This window comes from Cryptotermes secundus, unplaced genomic scaffold, assembly GCF_002891405.2.
Source record: "Cryptotermes secundus unplaced genomic scaffold, Csec_1.0 scaffold333, whole genome shotgun sequence".
NCBI classification, from domain to species: Eukaryota; Metazoa; Arthropoda; class Insecta; order Blattodea; family Kalotermitidae; genus Cryptotermes; species Cryptotermes secundus.
Genome location: NW_019742965.1, coordinates 1110357 through 1133562, shown reverse-complemented (window position 1 = coordinate 1133562; position 23206 = coordinate 1110357). Strand labels below are relative to the sequence as shown.

Here is a 23206-nt window from a genome sequence, read left to right as displayed (position 1 = left end):
TCTGTCTGTGGTGTCTTCTGTTAGATTTGACGGGCGTGACACCATCGTACTCCCTCTCGCGCCCATAGATACTGCCCCCGAAAGGATCCTCCCCCAGGTAAAACCTCTGTACCACAGGAGATGTACCTCTCCGATGGTAGTCCATGCCGACGGACTCTTCGTTATTCTCCTGTCGTCCGGTCTGCGTGCTGCACTCTCTCGTGTCACTCCCGCCTCGACTAACTCTGGTAGATCTTCGCGGAGCAACTGGTTGACTTTCCCCGCCTTCGGCTGCCTCGCTGCCTCGCTCGGCCTCGTTTGGGGACTCGCCCCCGCGCCGTCCCACTCGCGATGACTTGCCGGGCCCCACCACGGAAGGAATGTTGCTATCAATGACGTGGTACTGCTGATAGGTGGAGCTAGTGTGAGGGTGATGCGGGGAAGGTGACCGAGACTGTCTCTTATTGCGACGTTTGTTCTTCCTCTCGGAACTGGAAGATCGGAACTTGTCGACAAGTTTTCGGAAAGATTCGCCAATGATAGACGTGGCGCTTTGTCCTGGCGACTTCGCACGTTGGCGGGCAGGAGGTGGCGGGATGTCGGCTGCGAACCGTGTCCGCTGATACAACTTCTTGTTCGGAGGAGGGGTGTCTCGTGTCCCTGGAGGATGATCCAAAGTAGGGGATGGGGAAGGAGACGGCGAGGCTCTGTTAGCATTCATCTGGGGCGGAGAGTAGTCCGAGGATGGCTCCGTTCCTTTGTTGTGCTCGCGACGGCGGTAGGAGCTGTCCCTCTCGAACCGGTTAGCATGCTCCTCCTGCAACATCCCATTCTTTTCGACTATTATAAACCGCTTGACAATGAGCGAAACTGAACGTTCTTCGCAGACCCACAAAATTACAGGATTTTAAGATCATTGCGACGCTAATTATAGAATTGTAATCAGTGGATCTTATCAACCAAATGAAAAGAGAATTTAGGAAAGACTCCGAAACGACGTAAGGATTATTTTGCAATAATTGTACAGGTCTCAGTAGGCCTAATACTGAAAAGGATGTTGATGATCATGAATATGACCAAAGTAAAGCATAAAACTAACATTTATGGACCTTGTCAACATAATGAAAAGGGAATTTGGAAAGGCCCCCTGAAACGACGTAAAGATTCTGTTTTTCATCAACTGTGCAGGCCTCGAGAGACTTAATACTGAAATGGAAGTTAATGACGGTGACAATGATGAATATGATTTCAATGGAGGCTGTGGACTCTGTTAAGTTTCTCTTCGAGATTATCAAAGAGTCAAATCACACATAGGCTGCAATTAATTCAATAAAAATCAGTACTAACANTTTGTCCACCACAAATCCCACTCGACCAGACCCGGGATCGAACCCGGGCCGCTGTGGTAGGAAGCCTGCGACTACCCGCTTGAGCTATGGCGAGGCCAAAGGGAGATGCTACTACAAAGATAGTTAATTATTTCAGGTTTCGTTTCGATTTGTTATGTGTAGAAGGAACGACAGAAACAGTTGGACCAACATCACATCCTCTTATGAACGTCAGCCTAGATCCACTCAGTCTAAAATTAGTTTGTACCTGTTCATATCTTCTTCTTCTCCCGGATGACTGCCCCTGCGAGGTCCATTCTGTCTGTGGTGTCTTCTGTTAGATTTGACGGGCGTGACACCATCGTACTCCCTCTCGCGCCCATAGATACTGCCCCCGAAAGGATCCTCCCCCAGGTAAAACCTCTGTACCACAGGAGATGTACCTCTCCGATGGTAGTCCATGCCGACGGACTCTTCGTTATTCTCCTGTCGTCCGGTCTGCGTGCTGCACTCTCTCGTGTCACTCCCGCCTCGACTAACTCTGGTAGATCTTCGCGGAGCAACTGGTTGACTTTCCCCGCCTTCGGCTGCCTCGCTGCCTCGCTCGGCCTCGTTTGGGGACTCGCCCCCGCGCCGTCCCACTCGCGATGACTTGCCGGGCCCCACCACGGAAGGAATGTTGCTATCAATGACGTGGTACTGCTGATAGGTGGAGCTAGTGTGAGGGTGATGCGGGGAAGGTGACCGAGACTGTCTCTTATTGCGACGTTTGTTCTTCCTCTCGGAACTGGAAGATCGGAACTTGTCGACAAGTTTTCGGAAAGATTCGCCAATGATAGACGTGGCGCTTTGTCCTGGCGACTTCGCACGTTGGCGGGCAGGAGGTGGCGGGATGTCGGCTGCGAACCGTGTCCGCTGATACAACTTCTTGTTCGGAGGAGGGGTGTCTCGTGTCCCTGGAGGATGATCCAAAGTAGGGGATGGGGAAGGAGACGGCGAGGCTCTGTTAGCATTCATCTGGGGCGGAGAGTAGTCCGAGGATGGCTCCGTTCCTTTGTTGTGCTCGCGACGGCGGTAGGAGCTGTCCCTCTCGAACCGGTTAGCATGCTCCTCCTGCAACATCCCATTCTTTTCGACTATTATAAACCGCTTGACAATGAGCGAAACTGAACGTTCTTCGCAGACCCACAAAATTACAGGATTTTAAGATCATTGCGACGCTAATTATAGAATTGTAATCAGTGGATCTTATCAACCAAATGAAAAGAGAATTTAGGAAAGACTCCGAAACGACGTAAGGATTATTTTGCAATAATTGTACAGGTCTCAGTAGGCCTAATACTGAAAAGGATGTTGATGATCATGAATATGACCAAAGTAAAGCATAAAACTAACATTTATGGACCTTGTCAACATAATGAAAAGGGAATTTGGAAAGGCCCCCTGAAACGACGTAAAGATTCTGTTTTTCATCAACTGTGCAGGCCTCGAGAGACTTAATACTGAAATGGAAGTTAATGACGGTGACAATGATGAATATGATTTCAATGGAGGCTGTGGACTCTGTTAAGTTTCTCTTCGAGATTATCAAAGAGTCAAATCACACATAGGCTGCAATTAATTCAATAAAAATCAGTACTAACAGTTATAATTTGTTATTTGTTATTTGTTCACTGGGAAAATCTCTGGTAACCTAATCCCAGTTTCCTATACCGTTAATATTAGGGCCCGCTATTGGACATGATCCTGATCCTATTCCATCTCTCATCATCACGATCTATTGTCTCAAGATTTATATTAATAGTATCCTTTTAGATTTTCCAAGTAACCGTTTGCCAAAAGGTTCCTCCATCAGAACTGTGCATACAGTTCTTGGCCCCTTCCAAAATTAAATGTTCCTACATTATAAAAATAAAGGAACCAACTCCGTGGCTTGAGTCCGCAACCGAACTATACCGACCGAGCGACCGACGTTTGTCGGCGAAGTTAGTGTCAACTTTAGCAGATAGAGGGTGTCGCGTGGCCAGCGAAACGAATCCCCATGGCCGTTAATTTCGGTTTTCTACACCGGAGCCGCTATTTCCTCAATTATCCTCATGAGGCTGAGTGGACCCCGTTCCAGACGCACTATCAGAAAATCTGGTAGCGCTGGGAATTGAAACCAGGACCTCAGGATCTGTAGCCAGGAACTCCGGCCACTAGACCACAGAGGCGGTCCGTTCCTATATAATGTAGTATAAGCGGTTTCAATGTCGCACTATCAAACCACATATTTCTTACCCAGTGACGTAATCACAACGTAAAGGTACTCCAGATGTTTACATGGTTTTCGAGGCCCGTTGCAGGGAAGCAGAAACAATGCAAACAAACTGATTTGTGTTCTTTTTGTAACTAAAGTTAGTTTCTCATAGCACGGTATACGTAATGCAAATAATAGTTGATGACATGAATGATGGATTGGAACGGATATGTAAGCAAGTATACTGGTCCTATTTTTAAGACACGGTCACGCTCATCAGAATTCTTACCTACTCACTTGCCATGAGCACCTTCCCACCTCGTTCAACAGTGTATATACTCTGCAATTGAACTAACTGAACAACTTATTAAGTAATTCCGAGGTTAATCTTCTTCATTAGAGACGTGACTGTTACTGAGCTGAGTACAAAACCTCATAGGTTTATGGAACGTAAGAGTTTATTAACGCGTTCACAAAATCCCTTAATTGAATCCTATCCTAGTCCAGTTGAATCCAATCTACGTCTCTAGACCCTCTTTCTTCATTATTAGAAATCAGTTAAAGTATACTCACGTCTTCGGAAACGACATGGCGCCTCCTATATGGTGGCTGTGGAGACTGAGCTCTGTCATCCTCTTCGTGAGAGACAGTCGTTGTCATATCATTGTACGCGTATTCGGTTCGCGAAGATGTCTTTTGGAGGTAGGGCGATGGGGCCCTATCCATACTCGAAAACCCATTAGGAGACTCCCCTCTCCCTTCCGGCCGAACGCTATTGTTGTAACTCTCATATGGAGACATCCTCTCTGGCGTTTTCTGCTGATGAGGCGAACGTCTTCCATTATTCAGCTTATGGTGCGATGAAGCTTTACGTTCGGTTGATAAGAAACTGCTACTCTCATGCGCTGCTGTCCTGTTTGTACTGTGTTGTGCCGTTGATTGGAACGGCGATGATCTGTCAGAGATGTGATTTGTGATTGGATGTGGTGACATTCTATCGAGATGATTATTGCTACTGTGTGGTGAAGAGACCTCCCCTTTGTTCTTTTGGTTAAAGGTGTGATTAGGACCTGAGGGGAGCACCTGAATGCGGTCAGGACGCTGGGGAGTGACAGATGTGAAAGTTTTTCTAATCTCTTTGACGTCGTTCCGACGCTCAGACCATTCGTTTACTCCTTGGAAAAATGCGTTTGCAGGAGCCGTGTCTGGTGGCGATAAGAATATCCTGGAAGATGTGTTGACCGTGGCTGTGTAAGTAGTTGGTGACGCGGAAGACACTGGAGTCGCCAATCGTGTTGATGCAGCCCTGTTGCTGTTGATAGGACGTGATGTCATCGTCACATTGATGTAACTGGTCCTGCCGCCAGGTGGTGCTGATGGAAGTTCATCGTCATCGATGGAATCTTTAGAAGAACGCGAATCACTCCCAAAATGATGCTCCAGCCATTTGGAAGTCTCAACTTTTCTTGTTTCTTCCTCTTGGTCGAAATCCAAAGGTTTCTTTGTCAGAGCATCTTTACGGTCGATTGGAAGTGGGGCGGCACCCAGAGGATCTCCCGTAGAAGGTATTCCTTTCGTGTGGTGAGGCTTCGTGCCTTGTCTCCGCATTCTTCTAATTCGTGTTGATAAACTGTCCCATTCCTGGTGGTCTGCCATGTCTGCAGGATCCCCGTGGCGCTCTCCCTCCAAGTTTTCGGCGACGTACCTCATTTCTTCGCCGATTTTGACACCATCAGCTATGTACTCGACTAAGTCCTGGTCCTTACTTTTAACAAAACGATGAGAGCTCTCTCGTCGGGTTTCTTCTTCTTCGCTGTGGCTGCCCGTTTCATCAGGCTCCTCTTTGTCTCGGACCTCCTCGTGTTCTCTGGTCCGCCGTGTTTCAGTCACGAGGCGTCCGTCTCCTTGTACCTGACTTAGTTCCTCGGTGTCTTCAGTGTCAACGACCTTGCGACTCTTGCTGGACTGGTGAACCACTTTAGGGGTTGAGCTCACGACTTTCTTGGTCTCGTCAAGTTGAGGACTCGCAGACCGAAGTGCTTCCCGCACGTCCAATTGATTCTGGACGGCTGTCTGGTACGCCTGCAACAAGAAATGTAACATAAACCCCCAACTCGTTTGGTAACTTACTGCATGCAATCTAAGTGCCTTATTTGATTAACCGTCTTGTTGAAAGCCTAACTACCTTACGAGACTGGCCTTGAAATTCATTAACTATCTACAATCACTTCATGTTTAATGCCTAATTCACTACCGACGTTTCGGAAGAACGCAATGTATCCATTTCCGCGGTAGAAGAGTAAGCCGAGCAAATAAACACAACCGGTTTACTTGTCGACCCTGAAGATGGAAGCAGTATGTTCCTCTAAAAGTCGATAAACGTCTACCATACCACACGGCGTCACATTTAGTTTACTGCTTGCTTACTTATTTGTCGGCTTTGTTTTTTTTTAATTCGCTTAGTGGGGGTGGAGTCCTACTGTGTTCACTCGGAACGGCTGCACTGATTGGCCTATTGTAGGCTGGCCAGGGTGATTATGATGATGGAGAATTTGTTGGAATGAAGATTGGCAGGGGAAACCGAAGTACTCGGAGAAAACCCGTCCCAGCGCCACTTTGTCCATCACAAATCTCAAGTGACCAAACCCCGGGATGGAACCCGGGCCGCCGCGTTCGGAAGCCAGCGACTAACCGCTTGAGCTATGGCGCGNGAATGCAGAGAGCAGTAGCTGCTGCTCTCTGCATTCACAAGCCATTCACCTGCTCTGAAGATGGAGGCGATACGTTCCTCCGAAACGTCGGCCAAAACGAAGAATACACGGCGCCAAAACCCAGAAGACGACTTTCTTCATAGTCATCGCCGTGAAAACCTCAAAACTTACATTCATGTGGATCCTTTGCGTCTGTTCGTGTGCTCATCCTTTGAGCTTCCATATGAGAGATACGAAATGGTTAAGTGTACGTAGCTGACAGGATAAGCAGTAGCTTGCATATCAGGGTCACTAAAAGTTCTTCAAATTACCATATGCAGGAATTTGGCTAACATGAAGGATATAATAGAACCTCTCTAAAATGGGACTTGAATTAATTGCAAAGGTGTCTTTATTCAGACAGTATCGACGAATTGAGCTGCCTCTATGAAATGCTCTGTGCAAAGGCCAAAAGATACAAAATAGTTCTATTCAGACAGTTTTATTCCATACTGTGCTTCCTGGAAATTGTCTGATGTTATCATTCTCCGCATACTTACGAAGGAAAGAATTATATACGATAATCGACAAAATATGTGCAGAATACTTCAACGGACTACTAGAAAAAATAAAATAAAACAAACAGAAAATGCACTTACAGCGTAACATTTGCGGCGCGCTCAGATACTGCGTCTTGATTTTTCTGTAGATATCAGACAGTGGTCGTAAGTTTAAACAGAGAGATTGTGACTTTAGATCTTGATCTTCTGAGAAATTAATGAATGGGATGGCTGCAGCTTCTCTCTCGTCGCAGTGGAGTAGGAGACAGAATGCGATACCCCCCCCCCAAAAAAAAACATTCGCGTCCTCGTTTAAAAGTCCCGGTATTTTTGTCCGACTTGAAATCAAAATTGAATTATATAAACAGATTTTTAGTAAAACTTCCCAGCACAAACCGTCGCGAATATCCATCAAATGGGAGAAGAAATGTTTCATGCGGACAGACGGACGGAGGAAAACATACAGACATGACAGAACTAACGGGTAATTTTACCAATTTTTCGAATGCTCCTAAAAAACGCAAAACGCGTCTGAATTTCTGACTTATGATTTGTATCATAAATACGTCCTATGTTAATATCTGGTTTATCTAGAAATAGCCGAATGCCTTTATTAAACGGAAAATTGTCCGAACCGAATAAGTGCACGAGTCCCTTGCGATTACTCGCCAGGATTTACCATACTTTAAAAACACTGAGTATTTATACATTATCATATAAGTAGTATATATGAGAAATTATTGTTAAGGGTCAAGAAAACGAACTCGAGATTTTTATGGATTTACACGTTTTCATTTCCTCTGAAGCTATTTTTGGTATGCAGTATGTATGTACGTATGTATGCATGCATGTGTGGATGAACGGATGGACGGACGGACGGACATACAGACAGACATACACACAGATAGACAGACGGACGGACATATGTATGTATGAGTTGTTGTGCGTCTCACTAGCGCCCGAACGGTTGAGTGGATTTTATTCATATTTCTCACTCAAGAGTCTGTCCGTCCATGTCGGTGATCGGTGAATATGAAACAATCCAGCTCCAAAAATGGGTGCTCTTTATATCGGCCCCAATATAACAAAACTGCAGTTTTCTTGAAGAAGGCTTTAACGATTTTGATCAAATTTCAGTCAACTATAGGACCATCTGCCTAAATAATATTGCATAAGTGGTACCTTCAGGAAAATAACGGTAAGCACACTAAGAACGCAGACGCAAAATGTAGATTTTATTGAAACTGAATTTACCGATCAGAAGGATTCAATTGTTTTTCGGTATTCAGTAACCCTAAATAATCTGAGGAGAAACAATCGATTTCGTTTTCGAGGTAACGCAGTGAAGGTGAGTAGAATATGAGAAACCGACTGTCTTTGCGCAGCTTATGTACTTTGAGTTATCAGCCTCTACTGTTAACTTCCTGTTGACCAACTCTCTAACCTGCCAGGAACGACACCGCAACAATTAAGAGCATGTAACCCCTGAATTCCGCAACTGTTGTATTCCCAAGAATGATCGCGTAATTCGAAACTTCTGATACTTCTGTCATTTCATTATTCGAGTTCTTATATTAGCTAAAACATTATTAACATTAATATCGGCCGCGCCATAGCTTAAGCGGTTAGTCGCTGGCTTCCCACCGCGGCGGCCCGGGTTCAAACCAGGGTCTGGTCAAGTGGGATTTGTGGTGGACAAAGTGGCACTGGGGCAGGTTTTATCAGAATACTTCGGTTTCCCCTACCAATCTTCATTCCACTAAATTCTCCATCATCATAATCACCCGGGGTAGGTACAATAGGCCAATCAGTGGCCGCCGTGCCGAGTGGACCCAACTGGACTCTACCCCCCACTAAGCGAACTAAAAAAAAAAGTTGATATGCAACAATTAATTTTAATGTCATTCATTTAAGCCTTTTACGAATCTCAATTTTTATATTTCAGTCAAAATAACTTTATTGTTTTTAATTCTGAGTGAAAACAATTATATTCTAGAATTCATAAAAACTGTTATCACGAAATTCACACAAATCGATGTCGTTTAAGTCGAGAGTTACCTGTACTGACCTGTCGTATAGGCAAAGTAACCGACACGTGTGTAAGGCGTGTGGTCTCATTATATTTACAGGTTTGAGATAAAACATTTCATACAGAAAACAAGGAGACTCCTTCAGATGGAGTTAAAATCATTTTCTGTAACGTATGTTCATAATTACAACTCTGTATTGTTTAGAATCCTTGTCATTTTACTTTCTTCTTTTTTAATTTATTCTTATTTTTCTCTGACGCGTTTATTGTCTACTCCCTTTATCTCCAAGTGAATACTTCTCTTCGTTAATGTGAATGTAAAGCTTTCCCCATGCCTATGTATCACGCCATAAAGACGTACGGGGGTAGTGAAGGTAATGCTCCACTCATCATTTCAACCTTGGTACTATAAGAAAGTGAGTGATCAGCTTCACGCTCTAACCGCCTTACTTCCGGAGAGAGAAGCTCTAGACTATAGAGCTTCTCTCTAGAGTCTAGAGTCTCTCTGAATGAATGTCGGAAAAGCATCCCTCTTCAGGTCAAAGATGGCCCTCGGTCGTCTAGACCGTGGAAATTCACCTGACCGCCTCTGTGGTCTAGTGGTCAGAGTTCCTGGCTACGGATCCAGAGGTTCCGGGTTCGATCCCCGGCGCTACCTGATTTTCTGAGAAGTATTGGGTCTGGAACGGGGTTCACTCAGCCTCGTGAGGATAGATAATTGAGGAGATATTTTAAGAAAATAGCGGCTCCGGTCTAGAAAACCGAGACTAGCGGCAGCGGAGAACCGTTGCGTTGACCACGTGACACCCTCTATTCGCTAAAATTGGCACTAACTTCGCCGACAAGCGGCCGTCGCTCGGTCGGTATAGTTCGCTCGCGGACTACAGGCAACGGAGTTTGTTTTTGTTTGACTGAGCTATTCTTGTTGTTCTTTTCCCTTTAAGGTTTCCTAATGAAAGTTCTGATAGCATGTTTCGTTTCCCAAAATCTTGTCCCATGTCCTGCCTATCTCATCCTACTCGACTTAGAAGTAAACAGACTCTCCGTCTCTCGATGGGTGTATTTGGTTAACGATTAAATGAAGGATCTAAATAATTAACTAAGTAACTAACTCACTTCTTCCATGGAGCCGCGTCCTTCTTGAGAAGCCATGAGTCACTCAGTTACTCAAGAACTTCCCAACATTTTATGGAAGCCCAATTTTTATTACCATGTTATCAAGAGTACGCCATTGGTCTTTGTCCTCAGCCAGATGAAGGATCTGCCAATGAATTCCGCTGTACAGCTTAAAAACGTTCCTAAAGCATATCTAGTCAGAGTGCTTCACTTCAATCGGGAAACTGTGATGAGAAGATATAGGTTCTGTAGCAAGAAAGCATCCAACTCAACGGATACATGAGAATTGCCAACATCTGAAACATAACTGAAAGTTTAAGCACGAATATTGTAATAATGGTGCGACAATCACCATTACCTGGAAACGGCATTTCCTAACACATGCTGTCATGCAGGAAGGTCGCGCAAATCATCCTCTCTCCATGCGCACAAGAATAACAACTTGGAAACTGTCCGCTTTGAAGACGGCGAAAGTTATGGAATGACATTTACAGTGCATTTATTGAAAAATATCGTCAAGGTGGGACTTTAATGTAGCTGGTTCAGGATGATATCCAGTGGTGGACTTTGGCATTAGCGGTGCTGTATCTTTGGAATTTTACTGTCACAGAGTTAGGTTGTGCGTAAATCTGGAAGCGACCTCTAAGTAAAAAGCAAAGACTCAAGCCATTTAAAACAAAGTACCGTGGAATAATATAAAGATCAAAGAGAGATTAAGTAATTGTAATGGAGAACATTACAAGAGCAGGGATAGCTCAGTCGGCATAGTGATAGGCCACGCACTTGACGGCAGAGGTTCGATTCCCGGCATGACAAGAGATTTTTCTCTGCTCCGCAGTGCCCAGACCGAATCTATGACCCACCCAGACTCCTATACAGTGGATACTAATCACTCCCCCTTTCTAAGTGGCCGGGGCGTTAAGCTGATAACTCACTTCCATCTAGTGCCCAGGTCAAGAATGGTGGAGCTGTAATTATACGCCACCATGCGTCTTTATGAAGTGGACAATTTTACCCCTTTTTAATGGCGAACATTAAATGATGTGCACTATTAACCCACTGTTGTTGAAGTGACTGTTTAATCGTTACGTCACAACGCTTGTCAGTTCCTAGGTTTCTTTATTGCTAGTGGGGTGGGACTAAGTCCCTTGTACTGCGGCCACTTCTGGCCTATTGTACCAGCCCCAGATGATAGCTGAGGGTGATTGTGGAGCAATTGGTGGAATGAAGATTGGCAGGGGAAACCGAAGTACTCAGAGAAAACCTGCCCCAGCGCCACTTTGTCCACCACAAATCCCACTTGACCAGACCCGGGATCGAACCCGGGCCGCCGCGGTGGGAAGCCAGCGACTAACCGCTTGAGCTATGGCGCGGCCCAGTTCCTAGGTTCATGTAGCATATGATAATCTTATGGGAGGAAAATTATGGACTATTATGTGGGAAATATATTGAAGGAAGAGGTCGTGGTATATTTTACGGCACTATTCCGGTATTTTCAGACAAAAAGATAAATCATACTGTTATTTCCTAGACTAGGATTCGAATCTGGTATTTTCGAAATGCGAGTCATCGAATCTGGTATTTTCGAAATGCGAGTCAGACAAGTCACAATTTTACTAAGCCGTTATGTTATAGTTTTTTTAACTATGCTTTCTTAGCTGTGAAGGTTACATAAGATGCAAGCAAGGATGACTGAATGGCAGATAGAGATAAGCGTGGAAGGAAAACCCCTTGGCCTGTTTTAAAGAATTACCCCAAAAATTTACCTTGAGGGTCAGAATAAAATTACGAAAATCCCCTCAGGATATTCGATGTCCGGGTCAAGAAGAGAATTCAGTTAGCATGAATATAGTGATGTGGGGTTGAGCAGGTCATATAGCATGAAAGAAAAAACATGCATACTGAAAGTTGATTGGAATACCTCATGAAAAGAGCTTACGTTACATATGCGAACGCGTATGAGAGGATAACGTAAGAAAAATCATAATTAATTTTTGCGTGAATTTTTTGGACCGTCTAAGTTTCATAATTTGGAATTACGTTTGATAACATTTTGTCGACTCCTACTCTGGATAGAGCGTGATAAGTAAGCAATATTTTCTCGCCCTCATCTGAACTACGTGACTGCAGTCATGATAAAAACGAATTCCATAAAATAGAAATCCATTGCAGACTTTGCGCGTGCGATATGAAAATGGCCGTGGCAAGTGTTGGCACAGCGGCTCTGGCGAGATGCTGAGCGCACCACAAGCGTGACTTGCGCTATCCACTGATATCACAGACATGGAAAGCTTTTCGAGAAAATTTTTAATCTGAAAGTGTACATCACACAAGACTCACAGTGCTCTACGGGTTTGTAGCGACATCAAATTCACTGCCCCACAATTATTTTGGATACTGCCCATAAGTAAAGGTGACGTTATCCCTGTGCTTAACTAAGCACTACGCCATGAAGGTGTATGGAGGAGTGGATGTCTAGATCCACGTTTTATTGACCTCGGCAGTAGCTAGATGTGAGAGGTCAACTTCACGCCCAGGCCGCTTTACCCCCAATGAATAGGAGGTTGGGTGGACCTCAGACCAAGATCCCATAGGGTTTATGGGATGTAACATCCATGAAGAAGGAGAGCGCCATGGCCTCTCCACCATGTATTATCTGTGTGAACGTCGTACACAAAACCACGTGATCTAGTAGTTAGAACTCCGCTTCATATTCTACAAGTTTCGGTTTAGAACATAAGTCCTGATACCGGCGTGTTTCCTCAATCCATTCACGTAAATGCTGGGATAGTACCTTAATAGAGACCATAACTGCTGTCTTCCACGCCCTTTGTAATTCATTACTTAACAGTCGCCATAAGATCCTACGCTACATATGCGTCGCTGATGTAAATGAGTTGCTAAACATCCTCAAAATCAATACAAACCATACAAACAATTTAAGTGAATTTGGCTTCAGCGCGGAAAGTTGCTTATTAGGTCCGTCCAGGGATTGGTTTCAGAGGCGAGGAAGGTGGCAGAAAATGGGACCTCGCCCGTCGGTGCTGTATGGAGAAGACCTGAGGATCACGAATTCTCGACGGGCCAGGTCACGATCACGGATTCCTCTCGCAAAAGCACGCGAGGGAAGATCTCTTCACAACAACGATGGAAATGAATGTCTCGCGTTGGAGTGCACAGGATTCCAAATGCGTTGTTTGTTGCCATGTAAATGGAAAGCCAGAAACCCTAACATAATGAAACTCGAACAATCGGCGCTCTTAATATCATTATCCTTTCAGACCACATTTACAGAACTTATCGGGTCAGAATATAATTTCTGTTAGTCTCATTCATGCTTTATTGAAGTTCGTGTCTCTGTGCTGGCAATTGTTAGTATCAATATTCAGTTTAGCCACAAGGACATGCCGGAGGTTTGAGGACAAAAACAAAACTTAGAGGGGGAAGATGACAATTTGGACTAGAAATAGAGGGAAGAACATGAAGAATTAGTTTAAACGTATAAGAAATTAATTCAATTATTTTTATGTCAAAGCTTATCACTCACATCCAACCAATGCAGAGGTCAAGAATGGTGGAGCTATACAGCCATATCCCCATACGTCGTCATGACGATGCGTTTATTTAATTAAGTACAGGGACAACTCAAGCATTTCTACGTGGTAGAGTCATTAAGTTCGTGGAATGTGGTATTATCGCATCATATTACAAGGTATTCACATACACTTATGCAGATCCACATCGCCCTCAGAATAGTTGCCGTTGGCTGCTATGCAAGTCTGCCAACGTTGATACAGCTGTCGGAAACATTTCTGAAACATATTGGCAGTAAATTCCCCGTACGATGCTTTGCGGCCATTCCACGAACTTACTGACTGTGGTAGTATATCCTTTCGCATCGAACGCTCCTTACTGCTTCGTCTCGCAGGGAAAACTCACGAACGGACGCGACCCCTGAGACTGTTAAACGAATTTCCCGAGCTCATTTTCTCAAAGGTTCATATGTTCAATTAGTATGCCTAACATAAACCTCTAACATTGCTAGTAGCAGACATCCTACTATTGAAATGTTGCTGAAAAATCCGTTCAATTGCGATGCATTATTATCTGCGGCGTAACCGAGTGGGAGATCTACCCATCTTCCACCGTCCGCGACTGCCTTTACAGTATAATTGCGGGCCGTCTGAACACGTCTACAGATCATCTCGGTTCCCAGTCAGAAGAAGCTTCATCCTGTGATAACGAAGGGACCATTTTACCTCAACTCCCGATCCCTGGAAATGAACCTTCCACTTAATTACTGCTCTATCCATCTGATTTAGCTCTGGTCTGTGGAAGTTCTCAGAAATTTAAGATCCATTTCAGGGGTCCCAGTATTAAACCATCCAGTAAAGTAAAAGCAGCCTCCGTAGTCTAGAGGTAACGTTCCCACCTCATGACTCGTAGTACGCGGGTTCAAATACCCGGCGGAGGTCGTCGAATTTTTAAGGGCGGAAAAATTCTGGGAACAAGTCCTCCGGGAGGGACTTTAAGCCGTGGGTCCCGTGTCGTAGCTTTATGGCACGTAAAAGAACCTCATACCTCCAAAGGAGGTCACTGAGCAAAATTGTGGACGTTTGCCGCCCAACAGCAGTCACTAATACCTCCGGTAGATGGGGGAAGCATTATAGATACTTCTCGGCCAGTAGAGCCGGTCTCGCTGGCTGGGCGGGACTGATGGTAAGCACCAATACCGGTAGGATATAGAGACTGGTAGAAATCATAGAGGGAAGCACAATGGACCACTACAGGTCTAAGTGCATGGGGAAACCCACCCTCTCTAATAACTAACTAACTAACTAACTAACTAACTAAAGTAAAGTAAAAGTAAAGGTATCCCTGTAACAGGCCGTGGAGGCCTATAGGGTTGTGAGATGTTGAGGTTCCCACATTTTCTAGACGTTCGGCTCATAGATGGCTGTAAATTCGTCAGCCCTACGCGACGGCCGCCCTTTACCCCCAAGAATACTTCTGGTACTCATTTCTCTTAGAGGCTGAGTCGACCCCAGGGCCATAGTGCGGCTGGAAGGATTAAGTAAATGGAAAAAAAACTAATGACCTCATTGGGATTCGATCCCGCGGCCTTCCGGCTTGTAACATAGTGCCTCAACCTCGCCCCCCCCCATTAAATCATCCAGGGGATCAATAAACCAAGCAAGTAATGAAAAAATACGCTTTGCTAAGCAAGTTACGGAGCAAACTGCCTGCTACAGCTGAAGAAGGGTATCTAAAATTGGTGTATATTAGGGTAACCAGATGGCAGATATGTGCAGAGCAGTGAGCGTCAGCGTTCTTTATGCGGCCTGCTATAAATAAAAATGTCTGCCACGCAAATAAATGCGGTTGCTCAAGTCACATGTCACCGCTGTATAAGAGTACATTTCCACTGCGACATGTGCTACTATCTCCGCGTGGAGAAACTTCGGTTCCTGTAACAGCACTAAGATGGCTCCTTCTTAAGTTCAGCACTCCTTTCCCAATAACTGCTACTTTGGCACCAGAACGGGCAAGGTAGAAATGTATTAACTATTTAAGCACTACGCCATGAAGGGTTATGGGGGAGCTGATGTACAGATCAACATTTTATTGACCGGGGCACTAACTGGAGGTGGGTGGTCAGCTTCATGCCCTGGCCGCTTTACTCGCGGGGAAAGAGCCCCAGGTACCCATTGGATAGAAGGTTGGGTGGACCCCAGAGCCGGTCTGGACGACGTAGAGAAGAGAAAATTCTTGACACTACCGGGACTCGAACTCTGACACCTCAGTCGTCCAGCCCGTAGCCAGTCGCTATGCCGACTGCGCTACACAAAATGATCTGTTTGTGCATTCGTAACACGGGAAATACACTTCATAGATCGTCCATAATTTCCACGTTCCCTTAATTTTAACATAGTTGAAGACATGAACAGCCGATCACAGTGGCCGCGCGGTCTAAGGCATGAACTGTCTTCGCTCGCTCGAACGCTATGATCGTGGGTTCGAATCCCACTCAAGGCATGGATGTCTGTGTTTGTGTTGTCCTGTGTGTAGGTAACGGCCTTCCGGCGGCCTGATCACTCCTCTAATGAGTCCTACCGGCTGCGTAAAAAAGATTACAGAACTGAAGAAGAGGTCAGGTCCCAACAAAGGACTGTAGAGCCATTGTTGAATGAATGAATGAATGAGGAATTGAATAAGCTGAGAACCATAAAGTTTTGCCAGATTATAATCCAAATACAGTTTCATATAATATTGGAAATGTTAGGCAATGCAACATGGGACAGTGAGCTGATCTGCTTTCATACTTCTGTCTCAATAACCTGTTTTCAAAGTTGTTGTAGAAAGTTTTACTTTTGATGAAAAATGCAAGAGAGATCAAGCTTCACTTTCAGAGCATAATCCTTGCCATATATACACGCTTATGGCATTAAGATTAACAATGGATGCCTATAAATGAATCAACTGTGGAAATAACCAGTAGTCAGATAAGTAAGGCAATTGCGAGGACACAAACCCATTTTCTGCGGAAAAGGAGAATTCGCTCCTAAAAAGTAGTCGCAGACGCGTCATGTAGTCATAGCAATGTGACAGGCGGCAGTCATGAGTTGAGATCAAATAGACAGATATTACAGACAGTACCGCAACGTTGTTAGTCCGCTCTACAACAATGTCGAGGAAGGTATAAGAAACTTCTGTGCCAACCTTTATTAACTGAGCCGCTTGTATCTGAAGGAGAAAAGTACAAGCAAAATAAACTGAATGTCACTTTCATATTTACTTTATTTTAGACACCTTTTCACTTTGCTGAATTGAACGCATAATGCTAATTTATGACAATCGCTGCGACATATAAGACCTNGTTTAACACCATATATACACGGTGCCAAATCCCAGAAGACTGCTTTATTCACCTCTGAATATTCTTCAGCAGTTTTCTAACTTGTCAGACATTTCCTTATTGTCAAATACTTCCTCATTACTAGATAAACAAGAACAAATAAATAATGCATTATTTATTTATGGCAGACTCCATAACTGGCAATTTAAAATGCCGGTGACCTTTTATTTTATGTGGTGAAATACGGATATTAGGGCGCAACTCGTCTGTTCACCAAGGTTAGTTTCCATTTCTCATTTTAATTTTTTGCAACATCGTGCGCAGCGAAAAAGAAATGTGGGTACAACTTGCTCAGAGAAAGAGAAATAAACAAATGAAAGAGCAGCCAAACTGGAAGAGAGTCGTCTCGGCCGTTTGCTTAATAAGGAAGGCGGCCTTGTGCGCAACTGGTTCAACACCGGCGTGGGGCTGCAAGAAGTGCCCACACAGACCGGCACAGTTGTCGCGGCGGTCAGCAGTAACAATAAGAAATATGATAAAAGGTAAAACTGTCTCTGTGCTTAATTAAGCATGACGCTGTGAAGACGTATGAGCTAATGGAAGCACAGTTCTACTCATTCTTGATATCCGCACTCGATGAGTTATATAGTCAACTTTAAGAGCCAGCCTCTCTAACCCCGCGGAAAATTCCAAAGTACCGCCGGCCCTAATGTCAGTCTGGGTGGTGCCCATGCCATCGATCGAACGTAGATTCCTCTGTAGCGTACTCCTTAACCTATTCGTCCATACTGACTAATCTGTCTTAGCAGCGATAAAACGTGTTATATTGTCCAATACTGTACTACTACTACTACTACTAGTAGTAGTAGTAGTAGTAGTAAAGTAAAAGTAACAGGCCCATAGGGTTGTGAGACGTTGAGGGTCCCCCATTATCTAGACAATCGGCTCAAACATGTTGGTAAGGTTGTCACCCTTACGCACCGGCCGCGCTTTAATCCCCAAGAAAATTATTTATTTAATTAATTCCTGGTACTCATTTCTGTTAGAGGCTGAGTGAACCCCGGCTGAGTGCGGCCGGAAGGATTAGGTCAATTGAAAAAAATCCAATGACCTCATCGGTATTTGAACCCGCCACCTTCCGACTTGTAGCATAGTGCCTTAACCACTACGCTACCGCGTTATTACAAAAAGTCATAAAGATAATCACGACAGCTAATTTTTCGTATCAGACTAATAAAAAACTAAACAAACTCCGTGGCCTGTAGTCCGCAAGCGAACTATACCGACCAAGCGACCACCGTTTGTCGGCGAAGTTAGTGTCAACTACTGCGGATAGAGGGTGTCACGTGGCCAGCGCAACGGATCCCCACGGCCGTTAACCTCGGTTTTCTAGACCGGAGCCGCTATTCCCTTGAAATAGCGCCTCAATTATTCTCACGAGGCTGAGCGGACCCCGTTCCAGACCCACTACTTCTCAGAAAATCTGGTAGCGCCGGTAATCGAACCCGGGGTCTCTGGATCTGTAGCCAGGAACTCTGACTACTAGACCACAGAGGCAGTCAAATGAATTCAGTTCACTGAGGATAAAAACGTATGTTATGCTTCTCGTCGTAAACACAGTGGCCGGAAAAAATGTGGGATTTCCTAGCTATTGTAGTGTCAAGACCTAAATCTCCATTAAATGTATTAGTGGGAATAACACATAAGACAGAACATTNTACTACTACTACTACTACTAGTAGTAGTAGTAGTAGTAGTAAAGTAAAAGTAACAGGCCCATAGGGCTGTGAGACGTTGAGGGTCCCCCATTATCTAGACAATCGGCTCAAACATGTTGGTAAGGTTGTCACCCTTACGCACCGGCCGCTCGTTAATCCCCAAGAAAATTATTTATTTAATTAATTCCTGGTACTCATTTCTGTTAGAGGCTGAGTGAACCCCGGCTGAGTGCGGCCGGAAGGATTAGGTCAATTGAAAAAAATCCAATGACCTCATCGGTATTTGAACCCGCCACCTTCCGACTTGTAGCATAGTGCCTTAACCACTACGCTACCGCGTTATTACAAAAAGTCATAAAGATAATCACGACAGCTAATTTTTCGTATCAGACTAATAAAAAACTAAACAAACTCCGTGGCCTGTAGTCCGCAAGCGAACTATACCGACCAAGCGACCACCGTTTGTCGGCGAAGTTAGTGTCAACTACTGCGGATAGAGGGTGTCACGTGGCCAGCGCAACGGATCCCCACGGCCGTTAACCTCGGTTTTCTAGACCGGAGCCGCTATTCCCTTGAAATAGCGCCTCAATTATTCTCACGAGGCTGAGCGGACCCCGTTCCAGACCCACTACTTCTCAGAAAATCTGGTAGCGCCGGTAATCGAACCCGGGGTCTCTGGATCTGTAGCCAGGAACTCTGACTACTAGACCACAGAGGCAGTCAAATGAATTCAGTTCACTGAGGATAAAAACGTATGTTATGCTTCTCGTCGTAAACACAGTGGCCGGAAAAAATGTGGGATTTCCTAGCTATTGTAGTGTCAAGACCTAAATCTCCATTAAATGTATTAGTGGGAATAACACGTAAGACAGAACATTATCAGACATAGACTCCCACTGTGCTCATTTACAAAGTCATTAGACAACCACACTGGCTCATTTCTATTGTGGAAAGGAAACTTCTTTTATTCTACGTAGGGACCTGGCTAACTGTTCATTGTGTAATGAGCAACGTAGCGTTTCGCAGGGGTTCGTGTCTTTCGTATTCGGGAAGTAACCAATCCTAATTTAGGCTGGGTGAGCGGTCCTCCTGAACAGGGCATTTTCTCCATACGGAGGTCCGTAATTTGCTTGAATATATCTCCGCACTCTCATGGAGGGAATGACAAACGTCAAAACCAGGTACAGCTTAATCACCACACCAAATTCATAGGTGTAACTTTTTAAACCAAAAGTGATCAGCGGAAAAAAAAAGTTTACTCTGCTCTGACTTAGACTCTTACAGACCTACAAGAAAAAAATGTTACTTTTGAAGAGGTCTGTCTCCTGGTATATAACGCCGTGTAGTGCGTTGAAAGTTAACTAACGTTTCGGAGAAGAATGTCGCCTCCATCTTCAGGGTCGAAGATTCAATGGTCTACACGGAGTTATATCCCAGAAGATAGAACTCTTCATAACCACCGCTGTCAGAACCTCAAATCCTACCAAGTTACTGTTGCTTATTAGTGAGTTTTCACACCTTTATTTGTTAATGTTCTTTGAAAATTACAGTTTATCTATGCCATCCAGCTGGAACAGAGGACTTTGTACCGGATAAATTGTTTATTAACCAGACTGAGTGTATTTTAAAATACTGACATGTTTACGGAGCAAACTTTTCATCTTATGTTTGCAAGACAGAAATAAATTTCGCTTAATGTTCCATATTTATGAGATTTAACAGTGACACCGACAGGATCCAGTTTGACCTGTGTTCATTACTTAACAATCTGTCACGGCTGCTAACTTCGTTCCTTGCAGAAGCGAATGGGTCAAGGTGCACAATACTGACCGCCTGGGGCCTGTCGTGAACCTATCTGCCCATTTAGGTGATTTTCGTTAAAGAACATGACCTTGTTATACAAATCTCCTGTTTCGCAATAAAATCTTCTTCCTGACCAGCGACAATGAGACTGTTCCAGTCCGAAAGAAGACGGAATTTATTGGAGCAATTATGATTTATATTGTGTAAAATTTAAGGTTTTTACGGCGGTGATTATGAAGAATACCGTCTTCTGGGATATGGCGCCTTGTAGATCTTGTGTGAACCAATGTTTCGGAGGAACGTATCACCTCCATCTTCAGGGTAGAAATATCCGTGAGCGCGGAATCAGCGTGAACAGGTGGCTGCAGACGTTGCCCCGAAACGTCGGTTCACGCAAGATGTACACGGCGCCACATCCCAGAAGACGTCATATTCCACGATTTATATTCTTCTTACAGTAGTATGAACTTACTCGATGAAAGAATTCTTAAGAAATTAACAGACGCCCAACTAATTTAGAAATTTCATTACCGTGTTCACAACAGCTCCAGTAAACATCCTCACACCCCAGGATCTTTAACCTTTGACATTTAATGGAGGCGAATGGTAAACTTTCCACCCGGGTGACGTTACCCAGGAAGAACGTCGGTATCTAATGGATAGGACCTTCTTACACATACGTTTTACAATACTTCAGGACGAAATCAACTGACAGAGCAATCGAATTCTGTCGACATTTCTTTCCATGATGTTTTAAGATGCTATCAACAACGCAAATTATATAACGTCGAATGGCAGAATGGTCGGTGATTAATGATTTGGAAAGGTTTGGAATGAACCGGTAGTAGCCTAATAGAGATACAGTCCTGGAATTTCCTTGGAAGGACTGATAGACATCAAGAGGAACCTTAGAAACGTTTACCTTCATCTACTGCTGAGGTTAAGGTGACGTGGAACTATACACTAAGCCCTCCTTGCGTCTTTCTGGCGTGGTGCATAATTAAGCAAAAGGCAACTTCGCCCTTTCTACATCTACTTATGAGAGGTGTACTAAAAGTTGCCATAAAATACATAATGAATATCGTAATAACTTATTATTCGCCGGAGTTCACAACTGGAACATTTTAACTGACAGAAGTCGCACCAACTGTGCAGGATAAATCAGTACAATGGAGCTATTAAATCAGTGAATTAATAACAACGATTTTGAAACAGGAATATAAGCTAAGGTACTAGATATTAACTGCAATAATTCAATAAATTGCTGTAATATATCCCGCCAGATATCTCATTCCGTTTGCTGCAACATAATATACATTAAAAATGCATTTCTGACCGAATTCTCTGCTTCCCATTCACAAACTTTTGGAATCTTATCTCACGTCAAATCAATATATGTACAATAGCACCTCGGAGGTATTTGGTGCATTCAGCCGCAGAAAGTCACTGGGTTACTGAGTTCTGTTAAAGAATTAATTTCCATCCGCCCGTGGGAGGAGGAGAAATAGCTTTGAACTGTTGACAGGTTTTAAACTTTCGCCTGGCTGCACAACCACAATCATGGCTTACCTAGGTGTTATGTAATACCGGTACATTCAAGATATGAATTTACGACTCCTAAACTGCTCCTTCCTGGAGTAACTGAGGGTTATTCAGCCTATCAAGAAATGTCCTGTTGTTATGAAACACGAATGTTCATAAAGGCCCTCCATTGGACCATGGCCAGCTCATTCCCTTCAACATGTTAACCTAACCTCGTTTTAAAAATATCCTCCGTCTACGTCTAATTATCCCAAGTGTTATTTTTTCCTTAAAATCGTCATTTAGCCTTTATGCAGTCAGTCTTTTCATCGCCCTGTGATGCAGTTAATATTCACAAACGGCTTCATCCTCCCGCCTTGCCCACTGGATTTCATGTCAAAATGCAGACGGTTGCGGAAGTTAATTAGTTTTGCCCGGGTGAGGTTTATGTAGGCAATAAAACTGGGACCAGGCGCCGGAGGTCGGGTGACCTCGTGAAGTAGTTAACTTCAGATAGCCTCCTCCTGACCGATAAATTAATGGGTGAACTGGATGATAATTAGGTGTGGTCAGTGCTCAGCTTTGCTAGGACAATGATGACTGCCGTTGGCGGCAATAACTCCAGCTGCCCGACGCTTCTGTCGATGCTGATTAAACACTACTGCTGCAACAGAGTTGCGCTTTTCTGGTCTTCCAGCACGAACAGTGACGCTTTACATTTATCCATGCAATTTAATTAGCCTGAGTCAAGTATTAAAATAAATTTACTCTAAAACTTTTCCATCATACTGGTAACATTGATAGGTACTTGTTTCTGCATTACAAGTTCCTGTTTCTCACGGTAGCAATCAAGAGCGTGTTTTGTGATATCCGTCCTTGGTAACCTCCCCCCCACCTCCACACCTCTCAAGTGCTTTGACACTTTCACTGCTCCCCGACGCGTGACAATACATATTCATTAAATGCCTGACGATCGATCGATCACGACAACTTGGAGGGCTGAAGTGGCTTCAAAGGGTTCATCAACTGAACATGGGAAACCGAGACAGCGGTCATGCAGAGCGCCGTTAGAGTTGTGGAACAAAACCACTTTGACTACACGTGTCAAAACACGTGATAATGGATGCTCTGAATATTAACCACTAAACACAAATCCGCAACTAACGCATATATAACATGCTCGGTCTAGAAAAGCGAGATTAACGGCCGTGGGAATCCGTTGCGCTGACCACATGACACCTTCTATGACTTCCCGGCATACTCGCACATTTTTTTTAATATTTTATGTTTTGCACTCGCATTAACTTCTTGAAACATTCTAAAACTAATGTTAAAGCTGTGTAGTCCCGTTTTTAGCCTACGTTCCT

At 44.2% G+C, this 23206-nt stretch overlaps 1 protein-coding gene across 1 annotated transcript in view; it reads right to left on the bottom strand.

The window, feature by feature from the left end:
- LOC111873436 (serine/arginine repetitive matrix protein 2) overlaps positions 1–23206 on the bottom strand; it is a 168837-nt gene that overhangs the window by 11300 nt on the left and 134331 nt on the right. Inside the window, exons 6-7 of the mRNA XM_023868161.2 lie at positions 4120–5628; positions 1576–2420 (exon numbers count right to left, since the gene is read on the bottom strand). Of these exons, the coding sequence (XP_023723929.1) occupies positions 1576–2420; positions 4120–5628 (2354 nt within the window). The remainder of the gene's footprint in view (positions 1–1575; positions 2421–4119; positions 5629–23206) is intronic.